The sequence below is a fragment of the Globicephala melas genome, chromosome X (genome assembly GCF_963455315.2).
Source record: "Globicephala melas chromosome X, mGloMel1.2, whole genome shotgun sequence".
Taxonomy (NCBI): Eukaryota; Metazoa; Chordata; class Mammalia; order Artiodactyla; family Delphinidae; genus Globicephala; species Globicephala melas.
Genome location: NC_083335.1, coordinates 40,892,328 through 40,916,204, shown reverse-complemented (window position 1 = coordinate 40,916,204; position 23,877 = coordinate 40,892,328). Strand labels below are relative to the sequence as shown.

Sequence of the window (23,877 nt, the reverse complement as noted above, 5' to 3'; positions counted from 1 at the left end):
AATTTCGTTGTTGCTGTTTTTTGTGGCCCTAGTGTTTTGCAGAACAAGCTTGGAAATGCTGAAGTGAGAGAAAAATAAAGTGGATTATTTAAGCATCATGTAATATAAATTATCACAAGTGACAATATTCTTGAGCCATGTATCAAGAAGTATTTCTCCCCAATAAATGTAAACACAATCTCACTATCGGCTCAACTTGACTCATTCAATACCGCTTTCATGACGGACCAGGACCCTGCTGCTGAGAGATGACATCCAAGTCCATGAACCCCAGCCACCCCGTCCACGGCCGCCCCACCCACCCAGGCCAGGCCATTCTCCTCCTCCACTTCACTCTCTACCAGCAGCTGCTCCCGTAAGTCCAGGTTCAGGTCGCACACACCCACAGGCTTTCTCTGCCAGCTGTACAACAGTTAGGCCGTATCCAGAAGCCCCCTCCCGCCCCCCACCTCCGTCCAACACTCTCTCTCGGGCCCTTGGCTCTTTGCCGGACCTCGATCTGACATTGCTTGGGCGCCTCTAAAAGCCCAGTTCCCTGAGTAAACTTCTAGTATCGGCGGGGGCACCTCCTACCCGAGAACCACCCACCGCGGCAGGATATAAAAGTTGGTGGAAAGGTTGGGATCTGAGCCAAAGTCTCCTCAAAGTCCCCCCTCAGCCAGAGCGCCCACCACAGCTCTAAAGGTCTTCTGCACCTATGGGTCTGACTCTTCTGGAGGTTAAGCCGAACTGCAGTTGAATAGACCCTCCCCACTCTTAAAGAGCAGACCCTCCTGCACGACCGTAGGTGATCACATGATTTCGGGGACCACCTGAACCACTGAACTGAGGAGCCCTCAATCTTCACGTGACTGAGGGGGCTGAGTCTCACGTGACCGCATGCTGGCACATGTCCATAAGGTCCACTTGACCAACAGCGAGTGGTTCAGAAGCTGCAGAGCTGACATGAGTGGAAGAACTTTGGGTGCCACGTGTGGTAGGAGACACACTGTTGCCCATACATGGATATACCGCGTTTAGTAGCCCACAACCTTCATGTGATGGAGATTGCTGAACTTGACATGTACCCTGCTGGGAAGGGTACCAGATCATAGCATCCACATAACCGTAAGCAGTAGATCACATCAGCTGAGGTTACCACATGCTCGTAGCTAGTCAGGGTCACATGAGAGAAGGAGCCACATGACACGCAGGGTTCAGGAGTCCACCATGCTCTAGTGACTTGAAGGGCTGGAGCTACCACAGGGTCATGGCGGCAACAGGGCCAAAGAGACCACATGCCCTTTGGGTTTAAGGGCCTAGGGTTCTGACCGGACAGGAAGGGCTGGGCCTGTCAGGTAACTATTGTCCACAGGATGGCAGCAGCCACATGATCCGCAGCTTTAGGATCCCACAAATCTCATGTGCCTGGGAGGGCTGAGTCAGCTTTCTGACAGTAGGGTCCAATGACAGTAGGGTCCAATGACAGTAGGGTTCTACTTGATCTGCAAGTTTCAGGGGAACATTACCTTCGGGAGAACAGGAGATCTGAGATTGCCCACATTCCTCATCTGCTCTGTGATGTTGGTGCCTCCGAGTGACCTTCTAAGCGCACAAGCTTGGGCTTTACGTACACCCACCCCACTCTAATGTGTTAATTTTATGTGCTTTTTTTCCCGCCCCATAGCACATGAAATTTAACACATAACAAATTAACACATGAGGATGAAATAAGTCCTCCCCCAAACCACAGTCCTGGGCATGCTGTAGAAAGTACTGTTAAGAGCCTAAGCAGTGGGTACAGGTAAGCGCTGTTGACTTCCGTTTCAGGCAGGGCTAAAGGAAATTAAACCAAATCTAATGAGTTGTAGTTGTTAATTTCGGAGGCAAAGTGTATAGTGATTACTGCGGGCCATGCACTTGAGAAGGATAACTCATTTAAGAGAGGTAACTCTATAGATTACGTACTGTTACAGAACTTTCCAGATGCGAACACTGAAGTCCAGAGGTATTAAATCAATCACTTGACTAAGAGATCACGGATATTGCAGGTGGCACACCAGGACTGGCCCACAGGCCGTCTGGCTCCAGACTCTGTGTTCTGCTCACCCACCAGGTTCCTCACCAGAAGGTAACATTGGGTACACCCTAACTACTTCAGAAAATCTGGCAAATCAGCCCCACTTACTGAAAAGTTGAGATCTTGAGAGAGCTCTTTGGGATGCCACGCTAATTAGACCCAGTCAAATTTGAGTCTATTTCATGGCCTCTATTTAAGGTTTGTGTATAGATATAAACGTATCTCTAATATGTGAAATATGTGTATATGAGTTGTTTATGAATTGCTTGATGATAGCTGAAAACATTTCCTTCTTTTAAATAAACACTGAAAAGAAGGTATCATAAAGTTTAGTCACCATACTCCCCGTGCCTGAATTACAACAATTACAAATGAGTGGAATCTGAATTCATTAGATTTTACAGTGCATATTCCGTCTGTGTCTCCACAGAAAGAACAGAGAAAGGAGTAGGACAATATATATTGTAGGGTTTTTTTTATTGCAAATCCAGAAACACCTATTTTGCTGATTTGTGTGGGAAGCTGCAGGATCATCAGTATGTCCAAAATAAGTGTGATCTGATCTTTCTGGTTTGCTGGCCTCGGTAAACGATGCTTTACATTGTTTGGATTATTTTGCTAGGTTCCTGCAATGTGGCATGGATGCATAAATAAGCTGAAGAAAATGCAACAGATCAAATTTTCCACTGTGGTTAAAGTTGAGGTATTAAGAAAGACAAGAGACTCTGTGGTTCTAGGCCTACTGAAAAATGTCCTAGTTTGGTGTAAAGAATTGTAAGAGAAGACAGTTATTCGTGCAGGTCACTGTGTCTCATGTAACTGTGAAGAATTATTTGTGGGACACATAAATTCAAGAGACAAAAAAGGAGGCATATCTTTATTTAAAATAGAGCCTATTATGAAACTTTACGCTGGATTTAGGAAACATCTCCATGTAGTCATAGGATGGAATCTGATACCAAGACCTGATATAGTTGTTATAATTAGATACAGATGAGCAGATCAACAGTGCAAGATGCAGAACAATTTTATCGAGCCTATCTATGCTCACCTGATGGTGATTGGGGTCAACTTTTTTGACCAAAAGTCCAATTCTGGCCTCCTCATTATCCCTCTTAAGTCAGATTTTGCTCCTGTCAGACCTGATAACTCAAATCAATCATTCTTTCTCTGAGATGACGATCCGGAGTTCCTCAGGACCTTTTGAAAACATTTAGCTACATCAGTGGGGCCCTGTCACCACGCTCTACTATATATCACGGGGGCGGGGAAGAAACTCTATGGTTAAAGATCTGTGTATCTGGGGTCCAGTTTAGGCATTACATTTATCAGGCACTGTGTTTAGGCAGCATGATAAACCATTTCTCTTGCATGTGATTTGGCAGGATTTCACGGGAACAAATTTTCCTTCTTTTATCTTTTTTGTTTTGAGGTGGCCACTTTGGGAGTTGGTGCCAGTGGTTTTAGGAGGAGGGGTGGCTTTATCTAACACAGAGAATTGGGAAAGGGGAGCAACAGAACAGTTGTGATGCTGTTTACCTAAAGGTAAATACTCAAATTCTTCTTGTTCTAACACACATATGTACAACTAAACTAGATGTCGTATGTGACTTTACTTTCAGAAAGCAAAGTTGACTTACCTAGCAACAGTACACAGGAGATAGCGTCATATGGGGCTGTATCATTATGGAAATTGCATTCAGAACCTGTTTCTCTTTGTTCCTTTCTGAAATTCGTTAAGATATATGTACGTAAGTTTACTGTCAGTGGTTTTTTTGTTTGTTTTTTTAACATCTTTATTGGAGCACAGTTGCTTTAGAATGGTGTGCCAGCCTCCGCCCTACAACAAGGTGAACCAGCCACACATACAAACACGTTCCCATATCTCCTCCCTCTTTTGTCTCCCTCCCTCCCACCCTCCCTATCCCACCCCTCCAGGCAGTCACAAAGCACGGAGCTGATCTCCCTGTGCTATGTGGCTGCTTCCCACTAGCTAGCTATTTTACGTTTGGTAGTGTATATATGTCCATGCCACTCTCTCACTTTGTCACAGCTTACCCTTCCCCCTCCCCATATCTTCGAGTCCATTCTCTAGTAGGTCTGTGTCTTTATTCTCATCTTACCCGTAGGTCCTTCATGACGTTTTTTTTTTTTCTTAATTCCATATATATGTGTTAGCATACGGTATTTGTTTTTCTCTTTCTGACTTACTTCACTCTGTATGACAGACTCTAGGTCCATCCACCTCGAAAGAAGAGAAACGGTTGCAGTTACTGTGCTGTGGCGTAGAGTTGAATATCCCTACCCACCAACCATCATGATGTAAAATTCTACAGCCCTAGGTTGAATATAATAGGTCGAATAAGAGGCTTATCCTGTGAGGATTACCATAGCATGGCAATAGGAAATTACATCCACAATTAAAATTTCTTCTGGGCAAAGGATGGAGAGAAGTGAGAAGATAAGGATTCTGTACAGGGTGCTTATTCATAAGCTGTGTCTTTTGTCATGATATGACTCTCCAGTACAATTCGGAAACCCCATCCACGTGAAAACCATTGAAAATAAAATTGTGGTTCATAGATTTTCATAGTCCTAGTCGAGAATGAACTTTTTCCTGGGCTGCTTCTTTTTATCCACTCAAACATTTTTCCATTCAAATCATAGTTCTAGAGTGTGACGTCAGGAAGTTGGCAGAATAGGAGTCTCCAAGTAAACATTTTGCCTAATCAGCCATGGGCGAGAGTGTTTTTGTGGGAGCCCCAGTATCAAGTGAGGAAGCCCCAACACCCTGATCCTTTAAAAAAAAATTCCAAGAACAGACACGTTGAAGAGAGTAGGAAGAACAGCTTCACCCTACCAATATCAAACTTCCCGCAAGGCTACACATATCAATGCCTAGATAGATGCACTAGGCCTGCAATTCCTCCCATGGGAGATAGTGAGAATGTGGTGAGCATCTGAATACCCAGTGGTGCTAGACGCTGCCCAGGAATCCCACTTCTTTCTTGCCCAAACCCAGAACCCAGAGGTGATGAGCATGGCTGAATAGTCTTGGGATAGCAAGGAGAAGGGGAAAGGGCAAAGGCTCACAGCAAACAGGGCACCAAGCTCAACAAAGGGCTGCAGTTTCTACTAACTGCCTCACAGACTGTACCTTACAAACCTCATAGGACCCATCACCTACAGAAGCCTCAGTTTGCCCACGAGCACATCCAGCACTCTATATGCCGGTCCCCCTCAGAACCGGCATTCCGTGGACACCCCTGCAGAAGGTGCACTCATGCCTCAACAGATCATGCACATGTGCATAAAGAGAACTGGCACCACTCTGCTGGATGGTGAGAACAGACATACCTTAAACACTTCAGGGCACCGAAATGGGGAAAATAAACAGGAGGCTGTCAGCATGTGTCCTGGCTTTGTGCAATTGAGAAAAGGCGTGTATCATCCAAACACTTCCTTCACAAGATGGAGCAAGAGGGGCAGAGCTGGTGAATCCACAGAAAAGGCCTCAGGGAACCCCCAGTATCCCTAGCTTGGCTGAGTGTTGCAGGTGTTTCTCTCCTGATAAAGGTCAGTAAAGGCTGATGGAGGAGATTCCTTCCTTAAATGTGAAGACATCAACACGAGATTTTCAGGGGCAGGAAAAATATAGGAAGCCCAATACCCCACAAATGATACAAGATAATTTCCCAGTAACTGACCCCATAGAAATGGAGGTCCATGAATTGCCTGACAAGGAATTCAACATGATTGTTTTAAAGATGCCCAGCCAGCTACAATACAACTCAATGAAATCAGAAAAGCAATACCTGAACAAAATAAAAAAGTCAACAAGGATAGAGAACTCATGAAAAGGAGCCAAAAGGAAATTATGGAGCTGAAGAATACAATGGATGAATTTAGAAATATAACAGAGAGCTATAACAACAGACTTCATCAAGCAGAAGAAAAAAATGTATGAACTCAAAAAGAAGTAATTTGAAGTTATCTAATCAGAGGAGAAAAAAAAAGAATGAAAAATATTGGGGAAAATCTATGGGATTTTTAAAACACCATTAAGTGGACTCATATATGGATGATGGGGACCCTGGAGGAGGAGGAAGGGAGAGAGATGGAGGCGGGGGGGATTTTATTTATAGAAATAATGGCTGAAAACCACCCAACTTGTGGGAGCAACATGGACCCCCAAGTTCACGAAACTCAAAAGTCCTCGAACAGTTTCATCTCATAGGAGGTTATATGAAGACACATTATAATAAAAATATCAAAGACAAGGAAAGAATTGTTTTTCTTTTCTTAACTGTCTTTATATTTTACTTATTTATTTTGAATACTTACAACAATCTAGAATTTTTGTCATTTCTATTAAAAGTTAATTTTTATTGGAGTATAGTTGCTTTACAATATTGTGTTAATTTCTGCTCAACAACAAAGTGAATCAGCCATATATATATATATATATATATATATATATATACACACACATACATATATCCCCTCTCTTGTGGATGTCTTTCCTATTTGGGTCACCACAGAGCATTGAGTAGAGTTCCCTGAGCTATACAGTAGGTTCTCATTCGTTATCTATTTTATATATAGTAGTGTATATATGTCAATCCCAATCTCCCATTTCAACCCACCCCCCCTTCCCACCCTGGTATCCATATGACTGTCCTCTACATCCGTGTCTCTATTTCTGCTTTGCAGATAAGTTCATCTGTATCATTTTTCTAGATTCCACATATAAGGTATATATTATGATATTTGTTTTTCTCTTTCTGAATTACTTCACTCTGTATGACAGTCTCTAGGTCCATCCACATCTGTGCAAATGGCACAATTTCATTCCTTTTTATGTCTGAGTAATGTTCTGTTGTATATGTGTACCACACCTTCTTTATCCATTCTTCTGTTGATGGACATTTAGGTTGCTTCCATGTCCTGGCTCTTGTAAATAGTGCTACAATGAACATTGGGGTGCATGTACTTTTTGAATTATGGTTTTCTCAGGGTATATGCCCAGGTGTGGTGTTGCTGGGTCATATGGTAGTTCTGTTTTTAATTTTTTAAGGAACCTCCATACTTTTCTCCATAGTGGCTGTATCAATTTTCATTCCCACCAACAGTGTAAGAGGGTTTCCTTTTCAAGGAGAGAATTGTAAAGTCTGTAAGAGAAATGCCACTTGTCATATACAAGGGAACAGCATAAGGCTATCAGATTTCTGAATAGAAACCTTGCAGTCCAGGAAAGAGTGGGATTATACATTCAAAGTGCTGAAAGAAAACAACCGACAACCAAGAATACTCTATTCAGAAAAGCCGTCCTTCAGAAATGAAAGATAGATGATGACATTCCCAGACAAGCAAACACTGAGGGAGTTATTCACCACTTGACCTGCCTTACAAAAATGCTAAAGGGAGTTCTTTGAGTGAAAACAAAAAATTAACAACATGAAAACCTACGAAAGCATATAACTCATACGTAAAAGTAAGCATATAGTCAAATTCAGAACACTCCAACATTGTAATGGTGGTGGATAAAACACTTTTAACTTTAGTATAAAAATGGAAAGACAAAAGTATTAAAAATAAATACAGTTGCACTAATTCATTAGTGCTCACAATATAAAAGATACAAACTGGGACAACAATAACATAAAATGAGGTGGGAAGAGGTAAAAGTGTAGCGATTTTGCATATGATCAAAGTTAAGCTGTTATCATCTTAAAGCAGACTGGCATAACTAATGATGTTTTATGTAAGCATGGTGCTAACCACCATGGTTAATTAGTTTTCTTTTTTTTTTTTTTGGTAAGTCTTTGAAATGCAGTGCATTATCTCAATATGTAAGCAATATGAACATATTATTAAATAATTTTGTATTCTTTCTCTTCTTTTAATTGGAATATAGTTGATTTACAATACTATATTAGTTTTAGGTGTACAGCAGAGTGATCCAGCATTTTTTCAGATTATACTCCACTACAAGTTATTATCAGATAATGCCTATAATTCCCTGTGCTATACAGTATATCATTGTTGCTTTCCCATTTTATACATAGTAGTTGTATCTCTTAATCCCATGCCCCTAATTTGATTTGTCCCTCCTACCTTCCCTCTCCCTTTTGGTAACCAAAAATTTGTTTTCTATATCTGCGAGTCTGTTTCCATTGTGCATATGCATTCACTTGTATTAGTTTTTAGATTCCACATACAAGTGGTATCATACAGTATTTGTCTTTCTATATCTGACATTTCACTAAGCATAATATTGTCTAGGTCCATCCATATTGCAGCAAATAGAATTTCATTCTTTTTATGGCTGAGTAATATTCCATTGTGTGTGTATATATGCCATATTTTTCTATCAATTTGTCTGTTGATGGGCACTTGGGTTGCTTCCATATCTTTGTTATTGTAAATAGTGTTGCTATGAACCTTTCAAATCAATGCTTTTGTTATTTTTCTGTAAATGTATCCAGGAGTGGAATTGCTGGATCATATGGTAGTTTTATTTTTAAGGGAGCTCCATATTGTTTTCCATAGTGGCTGCACCAATTTACATTCCCACCAACAGCATACAAAGATTCCCTTTCTCCACATCCTCTCCAATATTTGTTATTTGTAGACTTTTTGATGATTGCCATTCTGACAGGTGCGAGATGATATGTCATTGTTGTTGTGATTTGCATTTCTCTAAATATGAGCGATGCTGAGCATCTTTTCATGTGCCTGTTAACCACGTGTACATCTTCTTTGGAAAAATGTCTATTCAGGTCTTCTGCCCATTTATCATTGGGTTGTTTGTTGTTTTGACATTGAGTTCTATGAGCTGTTTATATATTTTGGATATTAACCCCTTGTTGGTCACATCATTTGCAAATATTTTTTCCCAATCTTGGGTTTTCTTTTCATTTTTGTTGATGGTTTCCTTTCCTGTGCAAATGCTTTTAAGTTTAATTAGTTCTCGTTAGATTATTTTTGTTTTTATTCCTTTTGCTTTAGGAGATTTATCCAAAGGAATATTGGTATGATTTTTATCAAAGAGTGTTCTGCTTATGTTCTCTTCTAGGAGTTTTATGTTTTGAGGTCTTTCATTTAGGTGTTTAAACCATTTTATTTTTGTGTATGGTGTGAGGGAATGTTCTAATCTTTGTTTTACATGTAGATGACCAGTTTTCCCAACACCACTGATTGAAGAAACTGCCTTTTCTCCATTGTATATTCTTGCCTCCTTTTCTGTAGATTAATTGACCATACGTGCATGGGTTTATTTCTGGACTGTCTATTCTATTCCATTGATCGATGTGTCTGTTTTTGCGCCAGGCCCATGCTGTTTTGATTAGCTTTGTTTCATAGTCCGAAGTCTGGGAGGGTTATACCTCCAGCTTCATTCCTTTTTTTTCTCAAGATTGCTTTGGCAATTTGGGGTCTTTTGTGGTTCCATATGAATTTTTGGATTCTTGGTTCTAGTTCTGTGAAAAATGGCATGGGTATATGATAGTGATTGCATTAAATCTGTAGATTACTTTGGGAAGTATGGACATTTTAACAATATTAATTCTTCCAATCCCACAGCATGGGATATCTTTCCATTTCTTTGTTCATCTTCAGTTTCCTGCATCAGGGTTTCATAGTTTTCAGATAGGGCTTTCACGTCCCTGGTTAGGTTTACTCCTAGGTGTTTTATTCTTTTCAATGTGATTTTAAACTGAGTTTAGACTTGAGGATATGGGGAGGGGGAAGGGTAAACTGTGACACCACATAGCACAGGGAGATCAGCTCGGTGCCTGGTGACCACCTAGAAGGGTGGGATAGGGAGGGTGGGATAGGGAGGATAGGGAGACGCAAGAGGGAACAGATATGGGAACATATGTATATGTATAACGGATTCACTTTGTTAGAAAGCAGAAAGTAACACACCATTGTAAAGCAATTATACTCCAATAAAAATGAAAAAGAAAAACTTTCATTTTGTGATATTTCATTATTAGTGTATAGAAATGCAACAGATTTCTGTATGTTAATCTTGGATCCTGAAAGTTTGCTTAATTCATTCATTAGTTCTAATAGTTTTTGAGTGGAGGCTTTAGAACTTTCTATACAAAGTATCATGTCATCCGCAGAGTAACAGTTTTACCTTGTCCCTTCCAGTGTGGGTACCTTTTATTTCTTTTTTCATCTGATTGCTGTGGTTAGGACTTCCAGTACTATGTTAAATATAAGTGGTGAGAGTGGGCATCCTTACCTTGTTCCTGAATTTAGTGGAAAGTCTTTCAGCTTTTCGCCATTCACTATGATGTTGGCTGTGGGTTTGTCGTAAATGCCCTTATCATGTTGGGACATGTTCCCTCTATACACACTTTGTTGAGAGTTGTTGTCATGAATGGATGTTCAATTGTGTCAAAAGAGTTTCCTGCCTCTATTGAGATAATCATGTGATTTTTATCTTTCATTTTGTTGATGTGGTGTCTCACACTGATTGATTGGCAAATGTTGAATCATCCTTGTGACCCTGGAATAAATCCTACGTGATTTATGGTGTATGGTCCTTTTGATATACTGTTGCATTTGTTTTGCTAATATTTTGTCCAGGACCTTTTCATTTGTATTAATCGAAGATATTGCCCTCTCATTTCCTTTTTCTGTAGTGTCTTTGTCTGGCTTTGGTGTCAGGGTATTGGTGGCCTTGTTGCATTCTTATTTTATGATGTCTTTGAAATGCCATGTGTTATCATTTCAACAAAGCAACAACATATACAATTCATTTAACATGTTTATCTTTCTAAGTCAGAAATGCAGTAGCAAAATGGAGGTAACAACAAGTCATTAACTATTTTTATTAATTATTAATTAAGTTTTACATTATTTTCTCTGTTTTTGAAATGCAGTTTATCACTTCAACATGTAAGCAATAAGAAAAAATAATTGTAAAAAATTTTTTACTGAGTCTTTAAAATGTGTGTGTTATCATTTCAACAAGGAAACAATGTAAACAACACTCATTACTTTTACATTCTTCTTTCTTACTAAGTCTTTAAACTACAATCTGTTTTCACATCAACAATGAAAATGCAATCTGTTTTCATTTCAACAAGGAAACACTATACACAAAATACTGATTATTTTTTCCATTCTTTTCTGTTATCGTTGACATTTTCTATGTTACCATTTCAACATATAAACAGTAGGAACAACCTATTAATTAACTTTATTTTCTCTCAATTAGTCTTTGGAATGCAATGTTTTATCACATTGATATGTAAACATATAAACACGTAATTATTATAACATTTTTCTTACTAAGTCTTTGAAATATAATGCTATCATTCTAACATGTAAGTATATAAAGAATTTAATTTACATTCTTTTGTCTTTACTGTCTTTGATATGGAGTATGTTATCATTTCATCATGTAAACAATACACGTAAATTATCAATTAGTTATTCTACATCCTTTGTTTCTTACTAACTCTTGGATACACAGAGTGCATTCAACACCTAGGGTACATCACATTTGAGATTAGCCAAATTTCTAGAGTTCAGAAGCCACATATGGTTAGTGGGCACCATACTGAGCAGTGCAACTCTAGTGGAGGGGCAGACGGAGCAAATACATATGCAACAATGTGTACCATGAAGGAAATATACATGGTACCTTAAGCAAAAGCAGCAGCAGAATAAATCTGCTTAAATGGGGAAGTAAGAGAAAACCTATCTGAGGAGGTAACATTTAAGCCATGACCTGAGGCCTGAGCAGCTACCCAACAGCATAAAAAGACCAATGTCATTTGAGCAGACTATGTGAGGGGAAAAAGTGAGAAAAATACTGTGTTATGGGGGAATAAATAATTTCCCAAGTCTTCCAAGAAAGAGTAGAGAAACTGATAAATCATAGGAATGTCTACACTCTGAGTGAGATCAGGGACTTTATCTTTCTTAGCACCTGGAAAAGTACCTAAATCATAACAGATACTTGCTGAATGTGTGTGGAATAAGGAATAACTGAGCCAGGGGTCTGAGACCTGGGAAATTAGGCAGCAATATGCTGATGAAGATACCAGTAGGTAGTTGACATTTGTTTGTTTGTTTCCTTTTAGTTGCATACGGTTTCTCATAAGCCACCTGAGGTAATCAGAAACAGAAGAAGTTTGCAGGTCCCTAGAGGGTAAAATTATTCAACAACTACCACCTCTAGGAAGAGTTTCAATTGATCTGACTTGTGTCAAGTGCCCATAAATGGATAAGTGAACCAATCAGTGTGGATAAGGAAATGATGTACCATGACTGGGTCAGCTTACGTCACATACCCAACACTGTGGATAGTAACCAGAAAATGTAGAGGGCAGTGGGCAAGAGATCCAGCGGACATTTCAAATTCCTCTATTTCCTTTTTAAAGTTCCTCTTTTATAGAGATCAGTTTACATATCCAGTGTTCCTAACCCCAGTTTCCTAGAACAGTAGAACTTTATATATGTGTCTCTACAAACTTGGGTTTCAGGCAAAAAAAAAAAAAAAGTGAACACTTTCATGGCCACACATCGTGTTGAAACACCTCCCTGTGCTGTGGAAATCACTCTGAACAACTGACCCATTTCATGTCGTTCCTCTGTGCCCCGTGCAGCATCGCTTCCAACTGAGCCTGAACTTCAGCAAGTTTCTGTCGGTCCAAACGGTCATGAAAAATCCATTCCTCGTAGCAATGGACAGGGACAGGATAAATCACATGCTTCAGCTTCATCAAGGAAGTCAAGTGCTGCAGAAGGCTCTTGAGCACAGGCATTGTAATGGGATTGAAGGCAAAGCTAAGGACACGGAGGTGAGTACAGTGGCTCAGGGCTGGGATGACGGCAGAGAGAGTAGAATCAGTTATCATACAATTGTTTATCACCAGATGTTGCAGGGTGCTTGAGACCTTCTCCAGCAGAGCCTGGAAGGGCTCATAAACTTCTGAGAAGATGTGGTTGTTACTGAGACTCAATACCCTTAGGTGGGTGGCCTGAGAGCTCTGGGACAGGACAGTGACATCTCTGTGAGAAAGCTGACAGTGAGGTAGATACAGTGAATCCAACTGAGGTGGCACAACTCTACAGAGAGAAAAATGTAAGGTTATTTCAGAAGAATGAGGGCAATGAGCCCCAAATTTTAGGTACCTAAGGCTCTAGAATAAACTACTGTGTTCATGGTTTGCAATAAGTGGTTAACAATGTGGACTTTGGGATCAGACTTTATAGATTTGTGACCCTGAGAAAGTTACTTTACCACTCTGAGGTACAGGGTTTTAATCTTGAAAACGTGCACAGCAGTCATTATTATACAGAACTGCGGGAAAGATTAAGTGAAGAAATTGCATGCACTTAGTATATACGACATAATCAGTGTTGGATCTGATTCACTTATTTGGCGAGGATGCGTCTGGGAAAACAGCCAACTGAGGGTTTCCTTTGACTAGTACCAGATGACAAGCTCTCCATTCAGGGTGTAAGCCTGGGGGAAATATTATCTGGCAGTGTTAACTATTGGGGCCCATCCATGGACATGTGCATTAGTCCTATAGCTTAATGTTTCTCCATCTGAATGCCTCCCCTTCCTCTCTAGAGATCTGTAAAGTCCAATAGGAGAAGGACTGAGTCTTTTTCACCAATATATTTACAGACTTCTTTTAGGATCTGCCCACGGTCACTGAATGAATGAATGAATGAATGAGCACAGCTTCCTTTTCTAACCTCATCTGCTGCTCAGCATAAGGTACCCCTCTCTCCCCCAGCTATGTTCAAACTCCCAGCAGTGCCTATGCTGAGGCAAAGAGAGAAATGGGTTACAAGGAGCTTAGGAAGATCCAAGCATGGTCTCTTCTGTGTTAACAATGAGGTGATCAGGGAACCCAGGTTCCTCCCCACCCCCTCACCTGAGCAGTTTGTGCAGTTGATCTGTGAGGCAGAAGAAAGACAAGCTGAGCTCCTGGAGATGGTCCAGCCGCCCAAGGCAGAGGAGAAAAGATCTGAATTTCCTTCTATTATAAGTTTTAAAGGGGATGTTACACAGAGTAAGGCTGTTCAGGTGGATCACCTGAGCCAAAAGGGTGATGACTTCACTCAGATTAGCCTGATCCACTTCCAGGTTCTCAATGCACCCCAGATCCAGAAACTGCAGGATACTTTTGTGCCCAGACATTCTATCGATTTGCAAATCTCTGCAGCAGACGTGCAAGGACCCAACATTCTGCTGAATCTTACTACAAAGGAAAGAGAGGAATTGTTCTGTTCTCAAGGTACTATTGAGGGAAATATCCACTAGTAATTCCATGGGTTCCTGAGCTGACTGAGGCTCAGACCCGGAATTACCAATCCTGAGGCACCTGACTCTATGCTGAGCTTCTATCTTAAGGATAGAGTGCTGAGAGTAAATGCATGACTGAAAACAGAAAGGGAATGCGGTCCCAATCTCAGAGCATATTGTCTTACAGACCAGATCACTCCTTAAATCTAGGATCCTCAGTTTGGGCCCCCTGTAAGGAAAGGAAGAGACAGAACACATGAGAGATAGCTGATTTTAATATAACCCAGCAAGATCAATGATGAGAAGCAGGGACAGAACACTTTAACCCTGGTTTTCACTTCATTGCCATTCACCAAGAAGTTCTTTCCACACAAATGCAGCGTCTTTCATCCTTTCCCCACCCCCTCCTTCACCTCCGGTCTTTCCCTGTCTCAATGCCCATACTCCACTTCTGTGTAATCGCACTCAAATCCATTCATAGTATCCTCAAACACCTCTACTCTATAATCAACTCTATAAGGCAATAGAGTCCCGAAGGACCGACAGCTCTGCAAAGACTGCAGTATTCACCACTGGCTACTATTGGGAGACTGTTAGGTATTCCCCTGCCCCAGGCTACAGCATACACTCCTGCTGACTCCCTGTGTCTCTACTGGTCATAGTCTTACCAAGAGAAAGAGTTCTGGGCAGGGAGGATCTGCAGACCATCAATCATGGCTTCCAAGATGTCATAGTATGATTCCCGTGTGGTCAATGACCCAATATGGAGACAGCGAAAAGGCCAAACCTTCACCATTGCCTTTAGGATCGTCTTATGCCCACCGGAGAAGGCAGCGTTGAACAATGGAACAAAGAGGTCTCTTGGGATTTCGTCCAGGGCATGGATAGCTGCAGGCTCATTATTCAGCAGACTCTTTGCAGCAAGCTCAAGGAGGGTGACTGTGGTCTTTTGGTCCATCTTCAAAAACCTGCTTCAGAGTGGAGAATTTTTAGAAATCCTGAGAAGGTATCTATAGTCACTTGTTTGCTTCCAGGGTTAGCTGTGGACAAAATACTTATTGAATAAGTATGTGGTGAACCATAGGGCCAACTCAAGTGACCACTACTATAGGAATAGAATGAAAATGGACTTGTGTGCACGCATGCATGCACACACACACACACACACACACACACACAGACACACACTTCCATGAGATAAAATGCCATTAGAAATCAGAGGTAAGTTAGCAGAAGACAATGCTGACCACCTAGCTGCCTTCCTCAAATTATTTCCTCCTGAGGAGCTTCCAGATGGCAGAAGAGTAAGAAGTGGAGATCACCTTCCTGCCCACAAATACATCAGAAATACATCTACATGTGGAACAACTCCTACAGAACACCTACTGAATGCTGCCAGAAGTCCTCAGACCTCCCAAAAGGCAAGAAACTCCCCAAGGACCTGGGTAGGGTAAAAGAAAAAATAAAAAACAGAGACAAAAGGATAGGGATGGGACCTGCAGCAGTGGGAGGGAGCTGTGAAGAAGGAAAGGTTTCCACACACTAGGAAGCCCCTTCGTGGGCGGAGACTGCAGGTGGCGGAGGGGGGAAGCTTTGGAGCCGCAGAGGAGAGCGCAGCAACAGGGGTGTGGAGGGCAAAGCGGAGAGATTCCCACACAGGGGATCGGTGCTGACCAGCACTCACCAGCCTGAGAGGCTTGTCTGCTCACCCGCCGAGGTGGGCGGAGCCTGGGACCTGAGGCTCGGGCTTCAGAGGTCAGATACCAGGGAAAAGACTGGGGTTGGCTACATGAACACAGCCTGAAGGGGGCTAGTGTGCCACGGCTAGCAGAGAGGGACTCCAGGAAAAAGTCTGGAGCTGCCAAAGAGACAAGAGACTTTTTCTTGCCTCTCTGTTTCCTGGTGCACCAGGAGAGGGGATTAAGAGCGCTGCTTAAAGGAGCTCCAGAGAAGGATGTGAGGAAATAGTTAATCAAGTGCAGGAAGCACAGAGAGTCCCATAGAGGATAAATCCAAGGAGAAACACGCCAAGACACATATTAATCAAACTATCAAAAATTAAACACAAAGAAAAAATATTAAAAGCAGCAAGGGAAAAACGACAAGTAACACAAAAGGGAATCCCCATAAGATAACCAGCTGATCTTTCAACAGAAACTCTGAAAGACAGAAGGGACTGGCAGGACATATTTAAAGGGATGAAAGAAAAAACCTACAACCAAGATTACTCTAACCAACAAGGATCTCATTCAGATGTGAAGGAGAAATTAAAAGCTTTACAGACAAGCAAAAGCTAAGAGAATTCAGCACCACCAAACAGCTTTACAACAAATGCTAAAGGAACTTCTCTGGGCAAGAAACACAAGAGAGGGAAAAGACCTACAATAAAAAAAACCCCAAAACAATTAACAAAATGGTAACAGGAACATACATATCGATAATTACCTTAAATGTAAATGGATTAAATGCTCCAACCAAAAGACATAGATTGGCTGAATGGATGTAAAAACAAGACCCATATATATGCTGTCTACAAGAGACCCTCTTCAGACCTAGAGACACATACAGACTGAAAGTGAGAGGATGGAAAAAGATACTCCATGCAAATGTAAATCAAAAGAAAGCTGGAGTAGCAATTCTCATATCAGACAAAATAGACTTTAAAACAGACTATTACAAGAGACAAAGAAGGACACTACATAATGATCAAGGGATCTATCCAAGAAGAAGATATAACAATTGTAAATATTTACGCACCCAACATAGGAGCACCTCACTACATAAGTCAAATACTAACAGCCATAAAAGGGGAAATCAACAGTAACCCAATCATAGTAGTGGACTTTAACACCCCACTTTCACCAATAGACAGATCATCCAAAATGAAAATAAATAAAGAAAAACAAGCTTTAAATGATATATTAAACAAGATGGACTTAATTGATATTTATAGGACATCCCAACCAAAAACAACAGAATACACATTCTTCTCAAGTGCTCAAGGAAAATTCTCCAGGATAGATCATATCTTGGGTCACAAATCAAGCCTTGGTAAATTTAAGAAATTTAAAATCGTATCAAGTATCTTTTCTGACCACAATGCTATGAGACTAGATAGCAATTACAGAAAAAAATGTGTAAGAAATACAAACAGATGGAGGCTAAACAATACACTACTAAATAACCAAGAGATCACTGAAGAAATCAAAGAGGAAATCAAAAATTACCTAGAAACAAATGACAATGGAGACACGACGACCCAAACCTATGGGATGCAGCATACGCAGTTCTAGGAGGGAAGCTTATAGCAATACAATCCTACCTCAAGAAACAAGAAACATCTCAAATAAACAACCTAACCTTACACATAAAGCAATAGAAAAAGAAGAACAAAAAAAATCCCCACAATTAGCAGAAGGAAATAAATCATAAAAATCAGATCAGAAATAAATGAAAAAGAAATGAAGGAAACGATAGCAAAGATCAATAAAACTAAAAGCTGGTTCTTTGAGAAGATAAACAAAATTGATAAACCATTAGCCAGACCCATCAAGAAAAAAATGGGAGAAGACTCAAATCAATAGAATTAGAAATGAAAAAGGAGAAGTAACAACTGACACTGCAGAAATACAAAGGATCATCAGAGATTACTACAAGCAACTCTATGCCAATAAAATGGACAACCTGGAAGAAATGGACAAATTCTTAGAAATGCACAACGTTCTGAGGCTGAACCAGGAAGAAATAGAAAATATGAACAAACCAATCACAAGCACTGAAATTGAAACTGTGATTAAAAATCTTCCAACAAACAAAAACCCAGGACCGGATGGATTCCCAGGCAAATTATATCAAACATTTAGAGAAGAGCTAACACCTATCCTTCTCAAACTCTTCCAAAATATAGCAGAGGGAGGAACACTCCCAAACTCCTTCTACGAGGCCACCATCACCTTGATACCAAAACCAGACAAGGATGTCACAAAGAAAGAAAACTACAGGCCAATATCACTGATGAACATAGATGCAAAAATCCTCAACAAAATACTAGCAAACAGAATCCAACAGCACATTAAAAGGATCATACACCATGATCAAGTGGGGTTTATTCCAGGAATGCAAGGATTCTTCAATATACGCAAATCTATCAATGTGATAAACCATATTAACAAATTGAAGGAGAAAAACCATATGATCATCTCAATAGATGCAGAGAAAGGTTTCGAGAAAATTCAACACCTATTTATGAAAAAAACCCTCCAGAAAGTAGGCATAGAAGGAACTTTCCTCAACATAACAAAGGCCATATATGACAGATCCACAGCCAACATCGTCCTCAATGGTGAAAAACTGAAAGCATTTCCACTAAGATCAGGAACAAGACAAGTTTGCCCACTCACACCACTATTATTCAACATAGCTTTGGAAGTTTTAGCCATAGCAATCAGAGAAGAAAAAGAAATAAAAGGAATCCAAATTGGAAAAGAAGAAGTAAAGCTGTCACTGTTGGTAGATGACATGATACTATACATAGAGAATCCTAAAGATGCTACCAGAAAACTACTAGAGCTAATCAATGAATTTGGTAAAGTATCAGGATACAAAATGAATGCACAGAAATCTCTGGCATTCCTACACACTAATGATGAAAAATCTGAAAGAGAAATTAATGAAACACTCCTATTTTCCATTGCCACAAAAAGAATAAAATATCTAGGAACAAACCTACCTAAGGAGACAAAAGACTTGTATGCAGAAAATTATAAGACACTGATGAAAGAAATTAAAGATGATAGAAATAGATGGAGAGATATACCATGTTCTTGGATTGGAAGAATCAACGTTGTGAAAATGACTCTACTACCCAAAGCAATCTACAGATTCAATGCAATCCCTATCAAACTATCACTGGTATTTTTTACAGAACTAGAACAAAAAACTTCACAATTTGTATGGGAACACAAATGACACCGAATAGCCAAAGCAATCTTGAGAACGAAAATTGGAGCTGGAGGAATCAGGCTCCCTGACTTCAGACTATACTACAGAGCTACAGTAATCAAGACAGTATGGTACTGGCACGAAAACAGAAATATAGATCAATGGAACAGGACCGAAAGCCGAGAGATAAACCCACGCACATATGGTCACCTTATCTTTGATAAAGGAGGCAGGAATGTACAATGTAGAAAGGATAGACTCTTCAATATGTGGTGCTGGGAAAACTGGACAGGTACATGTAAAAGTATGAAATTAGAACACTCCCTAACACAAAAATAAACTCAAAAGGGATTAAAGACTTAAATGTAAGGCCAGAAACTATAAAACAGTTGGGAGAAAATAGGCAGAATGTTCTATGACATACATCACAGCAAGATCCTTTTTGACCCACCTCCTAGAGAAATGGAAATAAAAACAAAAATAAACAAATGGGACCTAATGAAACTTAAAAGCTTTTGCACAGCAAAGGAAACCAAAAACAAGATGAAAAGAGAACCCTCAGAATGGGAGAAAATATTTGCAAATGAAGCAACTGACAAAGGATTAATTTCCAAAATTTACAAGCAGCTCATGCAGCTCAATAACAAAAAAAACCCAATCCAATGCATAAATGGGCAGAAGACCTAAATAGACATTTCTCCAGAGAAGATATACAGATTGCCAACCAACACATGAAAGAATGCTCAACGTTATTAATCATTAGAGAAATGCAAATCAAAACTACAATGTGATATCATCTCACACCGGTCAGAATGGCCATCATCAAAAAATCTACAAACAATAAATGCTGGAGAGGGTGAGGAGGAAAGGGAAAACTCTTGCACTATTGGTGGGAATGAGAAATGATGCAGCCACTATGGAGAACAGTATGGAGGTTCCTTAAAAAACTAAAAATAGAACTACCATACGACCCAGCAATCCCACTACTGGGCATACCCTGAGAAAAGGTCATGAAGTACCTAGGGGTAAGACGGGAATAAAGACAGAGACCTACGAGAGCATGGAGTTTAGGATATAGGGAGGGGGAATGGTAAACTGTTACAAAGTGAGAGAATGGCATGGACATATATACTCTACCAAACGTAAAATAGGTAGCTAGTGGGAAGCAGCCGCGTAGCACAGGGAGATCAGCTAGGTGGTCTATGACCACCTAGAGGGGAGGGATAGGGAGGCTGGGAGGGAGGGAGATGCAAGAGGGTAAAGATATGGGAACATATGTATATGTATAACTGATTCACTTTGTTATAAAGCAGAAACTAACACACCATTGTAAAGCAATTATACTCCAATAAAGATGTTAAAATAAATTAAAAATAAAATAAAATAAATTAAAATATAGGGGCAAAACCAGATTTGACACACACAGAAAAGGAAATGTCAATGTGACCACACAGGCAGAGGTTGTTTTGATGTGACCACACGCCAAAGGATGCTGGCAGCCACAAGAAGCTGGAAGAAGCAAGAATGGATTCTCTCCTGGAGCCTCCAGAAGGAAAACAGCCCTGCCAACACATTGATTTCAGCTCAGTGATATTGATTTCAGACTTGGCTTCCAGAGCTATGAAAGAATAAATTTCTGCCATTTTAAGCCACCAAAAAAAAAAAAATAAAATAAAATAGAAAAAGAAAAAAAAAGAAAATGGTCAGAGAACCTCGGTGTAAGACGGGAATAAAGATGCAGACCTACTAGAGGCTGGACTTGAGGATACGGGGAGGGGGAAGGGCGAGCTGGGATAAAGTGAATGTCAGGGACATATATACACTACCTAACGTAAAATAGATCGCTAGTTAGAAGCAGCCCTATAGCACAAAGAGATCAGCTCGGCACTTTGTGACCACCTAGAGGGGTGGGATAGGGAGGGTGGGAGGGAGGGAGATGAAAGAGGCAAGAGATATGGGGACATATGTGTATGTATAGCTGATTCACTTCGTTATAAGGCAGAAACTGACAAACCATTGTAAAGCAATTATACTCTAATAAAGATGTTAAAAATATTATTTTCTCCCCAAAGGATACAAACCAATAAGAAGGAAAATGTACATCTACACAAAAGCCACACCCTCATCAGTATTTTAAAATGGAGAAGGCCAAAAATTCAAAAGTATTGTGAGTAAAAAAAGAAAAATCATGAATCCTGGCATAAGATTTGTCACACTCCCATCACTAGGCTTTGTGGAAAACAAAAAGACAGACCAAGAAAAGCTGCCAAGAGAGAGGAAAGATGGAAAAGGGCTGAAAGCTGATCTAAAACTACAGCAGAAGGACTAAGCCCAGAATAAATCTAAAAATACCAAAAATGTGTCCTAGAATATGAGAGCCTGGACTACAGGGAAGGCACTCCAAAATCGGAGCTTATGAAGGGACAGAGATGATTTAAAGTGCAGTCTTTGAAAGATATAACTCTTAGGGAAGAAGAAAGGCAAAGAGTTAGGGAGAAGCATCCGTTGGCGCTTGGGTAATGATGGAGAAAATAAACAAAAGGGGAAAATTAAGGATCTTGCAAGACATAAGAGAACCGCAAAATCAGAGCACTCAGGACTTCTCCCTTCATCACCAAAACAAACAAACAAAATAAAAAAGGATCTGGTCTTTGCTATACTAACAAAATTTCACATTATTAAATTAGGAATCTTGTCGAAAAAACCAGTATCATACAGATGAACAGAATGAAGGGAATTCCATACAAAGCTTTGTAAAAAAAAAAAAATAGATGAGGGAACAAAAGTGCATACATATTAAACAACCATGAAGGAGAAAAAGAGTGGAAGTCAACACTCCAAACAAAATTAATTATACTCAAGCAAGCATTGGAGGATATGAAACCCACCTTAAATAGAATATTTAAAAAAATCAAAAGACAGAGATTGACTAAAAAGAAAGGCTGAAGCATAGATTTCATAACCAACTTGGGTGTCCTTTAAATATCACAGCCTACAGAAAAAGCTTTTGAACTTGCAGAAACTTAGGAAATTCTGCACCCCTCAGCCCTTCCTAAGGAAGCTACTAGAGCAGGGGTCTGCAAACTGGCCCACTGAACCAAATTCAGCCCACTGCTTGATTTTGTAAATGAAGTTTTATTGGATCAAAGCCATGATCAATCATTTATGTATTGACTATGAATGCTTTTGCACTACAGTAGCAAAGTTGAGTAGAGAGACAGCGACACTGTGACCCAGGAACTTACAATATTTCCTATACTTCTCTTTACAGAATGTTTGCCAAGTAATCTAAAAGAGGAACTGGGATTGTGATCCCACTGCGATGAGAAGGAAAACTTCACCAAAATACCCAATGGTGAGTATTTTACATACAATAGTAAAATGAAGGTGGGGGAAAGGGGAGAAGGCTAATGTACAAAAGTTTTATGCTGTGAAAAAAACCCACAGAAACTCTGCAACTAAAAATGAGAGAAGGTAGAGAAGTAGAAGAAAATACAACAAACTTTTTATCATAATGCAGTAGGTGAGTGTTAAATGATACTGGAGGAAAAAATGCATAGACCAGAGAGTAAAGTTAAGAAAACAGGTGGTTCAGGATGATTTTAAGAAAGCATTAAACGTGACCAAAAACATGTCTTAATGATAAAAGCCAAAACTCACAATGAAGATATAACCCTTAGGAATATTTATGAACCAATAACAAACAAACACCTTTATAAAGCGAAAATGCAAGGAGACGTAGATAAAATAATAATAATAACAGGAAACAGTAACACTAGGAGATTTAATACACCAAACTCAGTCTAAGGCTGATCAAGTCATATAAAAAAAGAGAAAGCTAATCAATAATGTTATATAGGGAATATATTCTTGTCAAAAATGGATCATAATTATCTCACAGAGATTAGATAATTAATTTCTATAAAGTAGAAATAGTACAAACAATCCTCTCTAACCCCAATGCTATAAAAGTTAGTAACAAAAATTGAAAACAGAAAGGCCTTTCCACCTGAAAAAAATTTTTAAAGCTTCTCTTAAAAACTGTTGAATATAAGAAGAGATGCAAACTGAAGTTGTAAAGAAATTTTTTAAAAGATTGACTGAAAAACTACATATTGGCATCTAAGGGATACATTTAGAGCAGTGATCTGAGGCAAATTCACACAGTAGGCACTTTTATGAGTAAAAATGGAAGAATGAAGATTAATTAAAGTATGGCCTCAAAAAATGAAAAAACAAAAGCAACTAGGTAAAAAAGAACAATTAAAGAAAGCAAAACATAAAAGCAGAAATGAATGAGATACAAAATAGAAAAATGAAATCTTGTTTTTCAAAATGGACAAACCCCTAGCTGGCTTGATGAAGGAAGAAAGGGAGAGATCACACATACACAAAATAATAGACAAAGGAGAAATAATCATTGAAACAGAAAAAAGAGGAGATTACTTTGCCAACCTCCATGCAAATAAACTTGAAAATCTATATGAAATAGGTAACTTCCTAGATAAATACAAATTACCAAAATTCTGATTCTAGTGTTAGAAAGCTTAAATTAGGCAATTTTCATAGAAGAAATAAAGTTATTACAGCA

General features: G+C 39.6%; 2 protein-coding genes across 7 annotated transcripts in view; one reads left to right on the top strand and one right to left on the bottom strand.

Moving 5' to 3' along the window:
* Positions 1 to 12,639: 12,639 nt before the first annotated feature.
* LOC132594450 (melanoma antigen preferentially expressed in tumors-like) lies at positions 12,640 to 15,303 on the bottom strand. The gene is made up of 3 exons (XM_060292014.1): positions 15,014 to 15,303; positions 13,975 to 14,301; positions 12,640 to 13,153 (listed from the first exon to the last, which is right to left on the bottom strand). The coding sequence occupies exons 1-3, from the start codon at positions 15,301 to 15,303 to the stop codon at positions 12,640 to 12,642; spliced, it is 1,131 nt and encodes a 376-aa protein (XP_060147997.1).
* The window catches only part of LOC132594518 (nuclear RNA export factor 2-like), an 80,060-nt gene continuing 68,897 nt past the window's right edge, over positions 12,715 to 23,877 (top strand). For 5 of the 6 annotated variants that reach the window (XM_060292471.1, XM_060292470.1, XM_060292475.1 and 2 more), the window contains exons 1-2: positions 12,715 to 12,885; positions 22,558 to 22,641. The gene's annotated coding sequence lies outside the window, so the exon portion shown is untranslated. Of the gene's footprint in view, positions 12,886 to 22,466; positions 22,642 to 23,877 lie in introns of those variants that run through there. The other variant, XM_060292472.1, reaches the window with a different exon arrangement.

Bases quoted from the DNA above. Each gene is read 5' to 3' on its own strand.
- LOC132594450 (XM_060292014.1), bottom strand. From the start codon at position 15,303: ATGGACCAAAAGACCACAGTCACCCTCCTTGAGCTTGCTGCAAAGAGT. The intron at 14,302-15,013 runs GTAAGACTATGA...TTTCCTTTGTAG, and splicing joins GCCCAGAACTCTTTCTCTTG to TAAGATTCAGCAGAATGTTG. The intron at 13,154-13,974 runs GTGAGGGGGTGG...TTCTCTCTGTAG, and splicing joins CAACTGCACAAACTGCTCAG to AGTTGTGCCACCTCAGTTGG.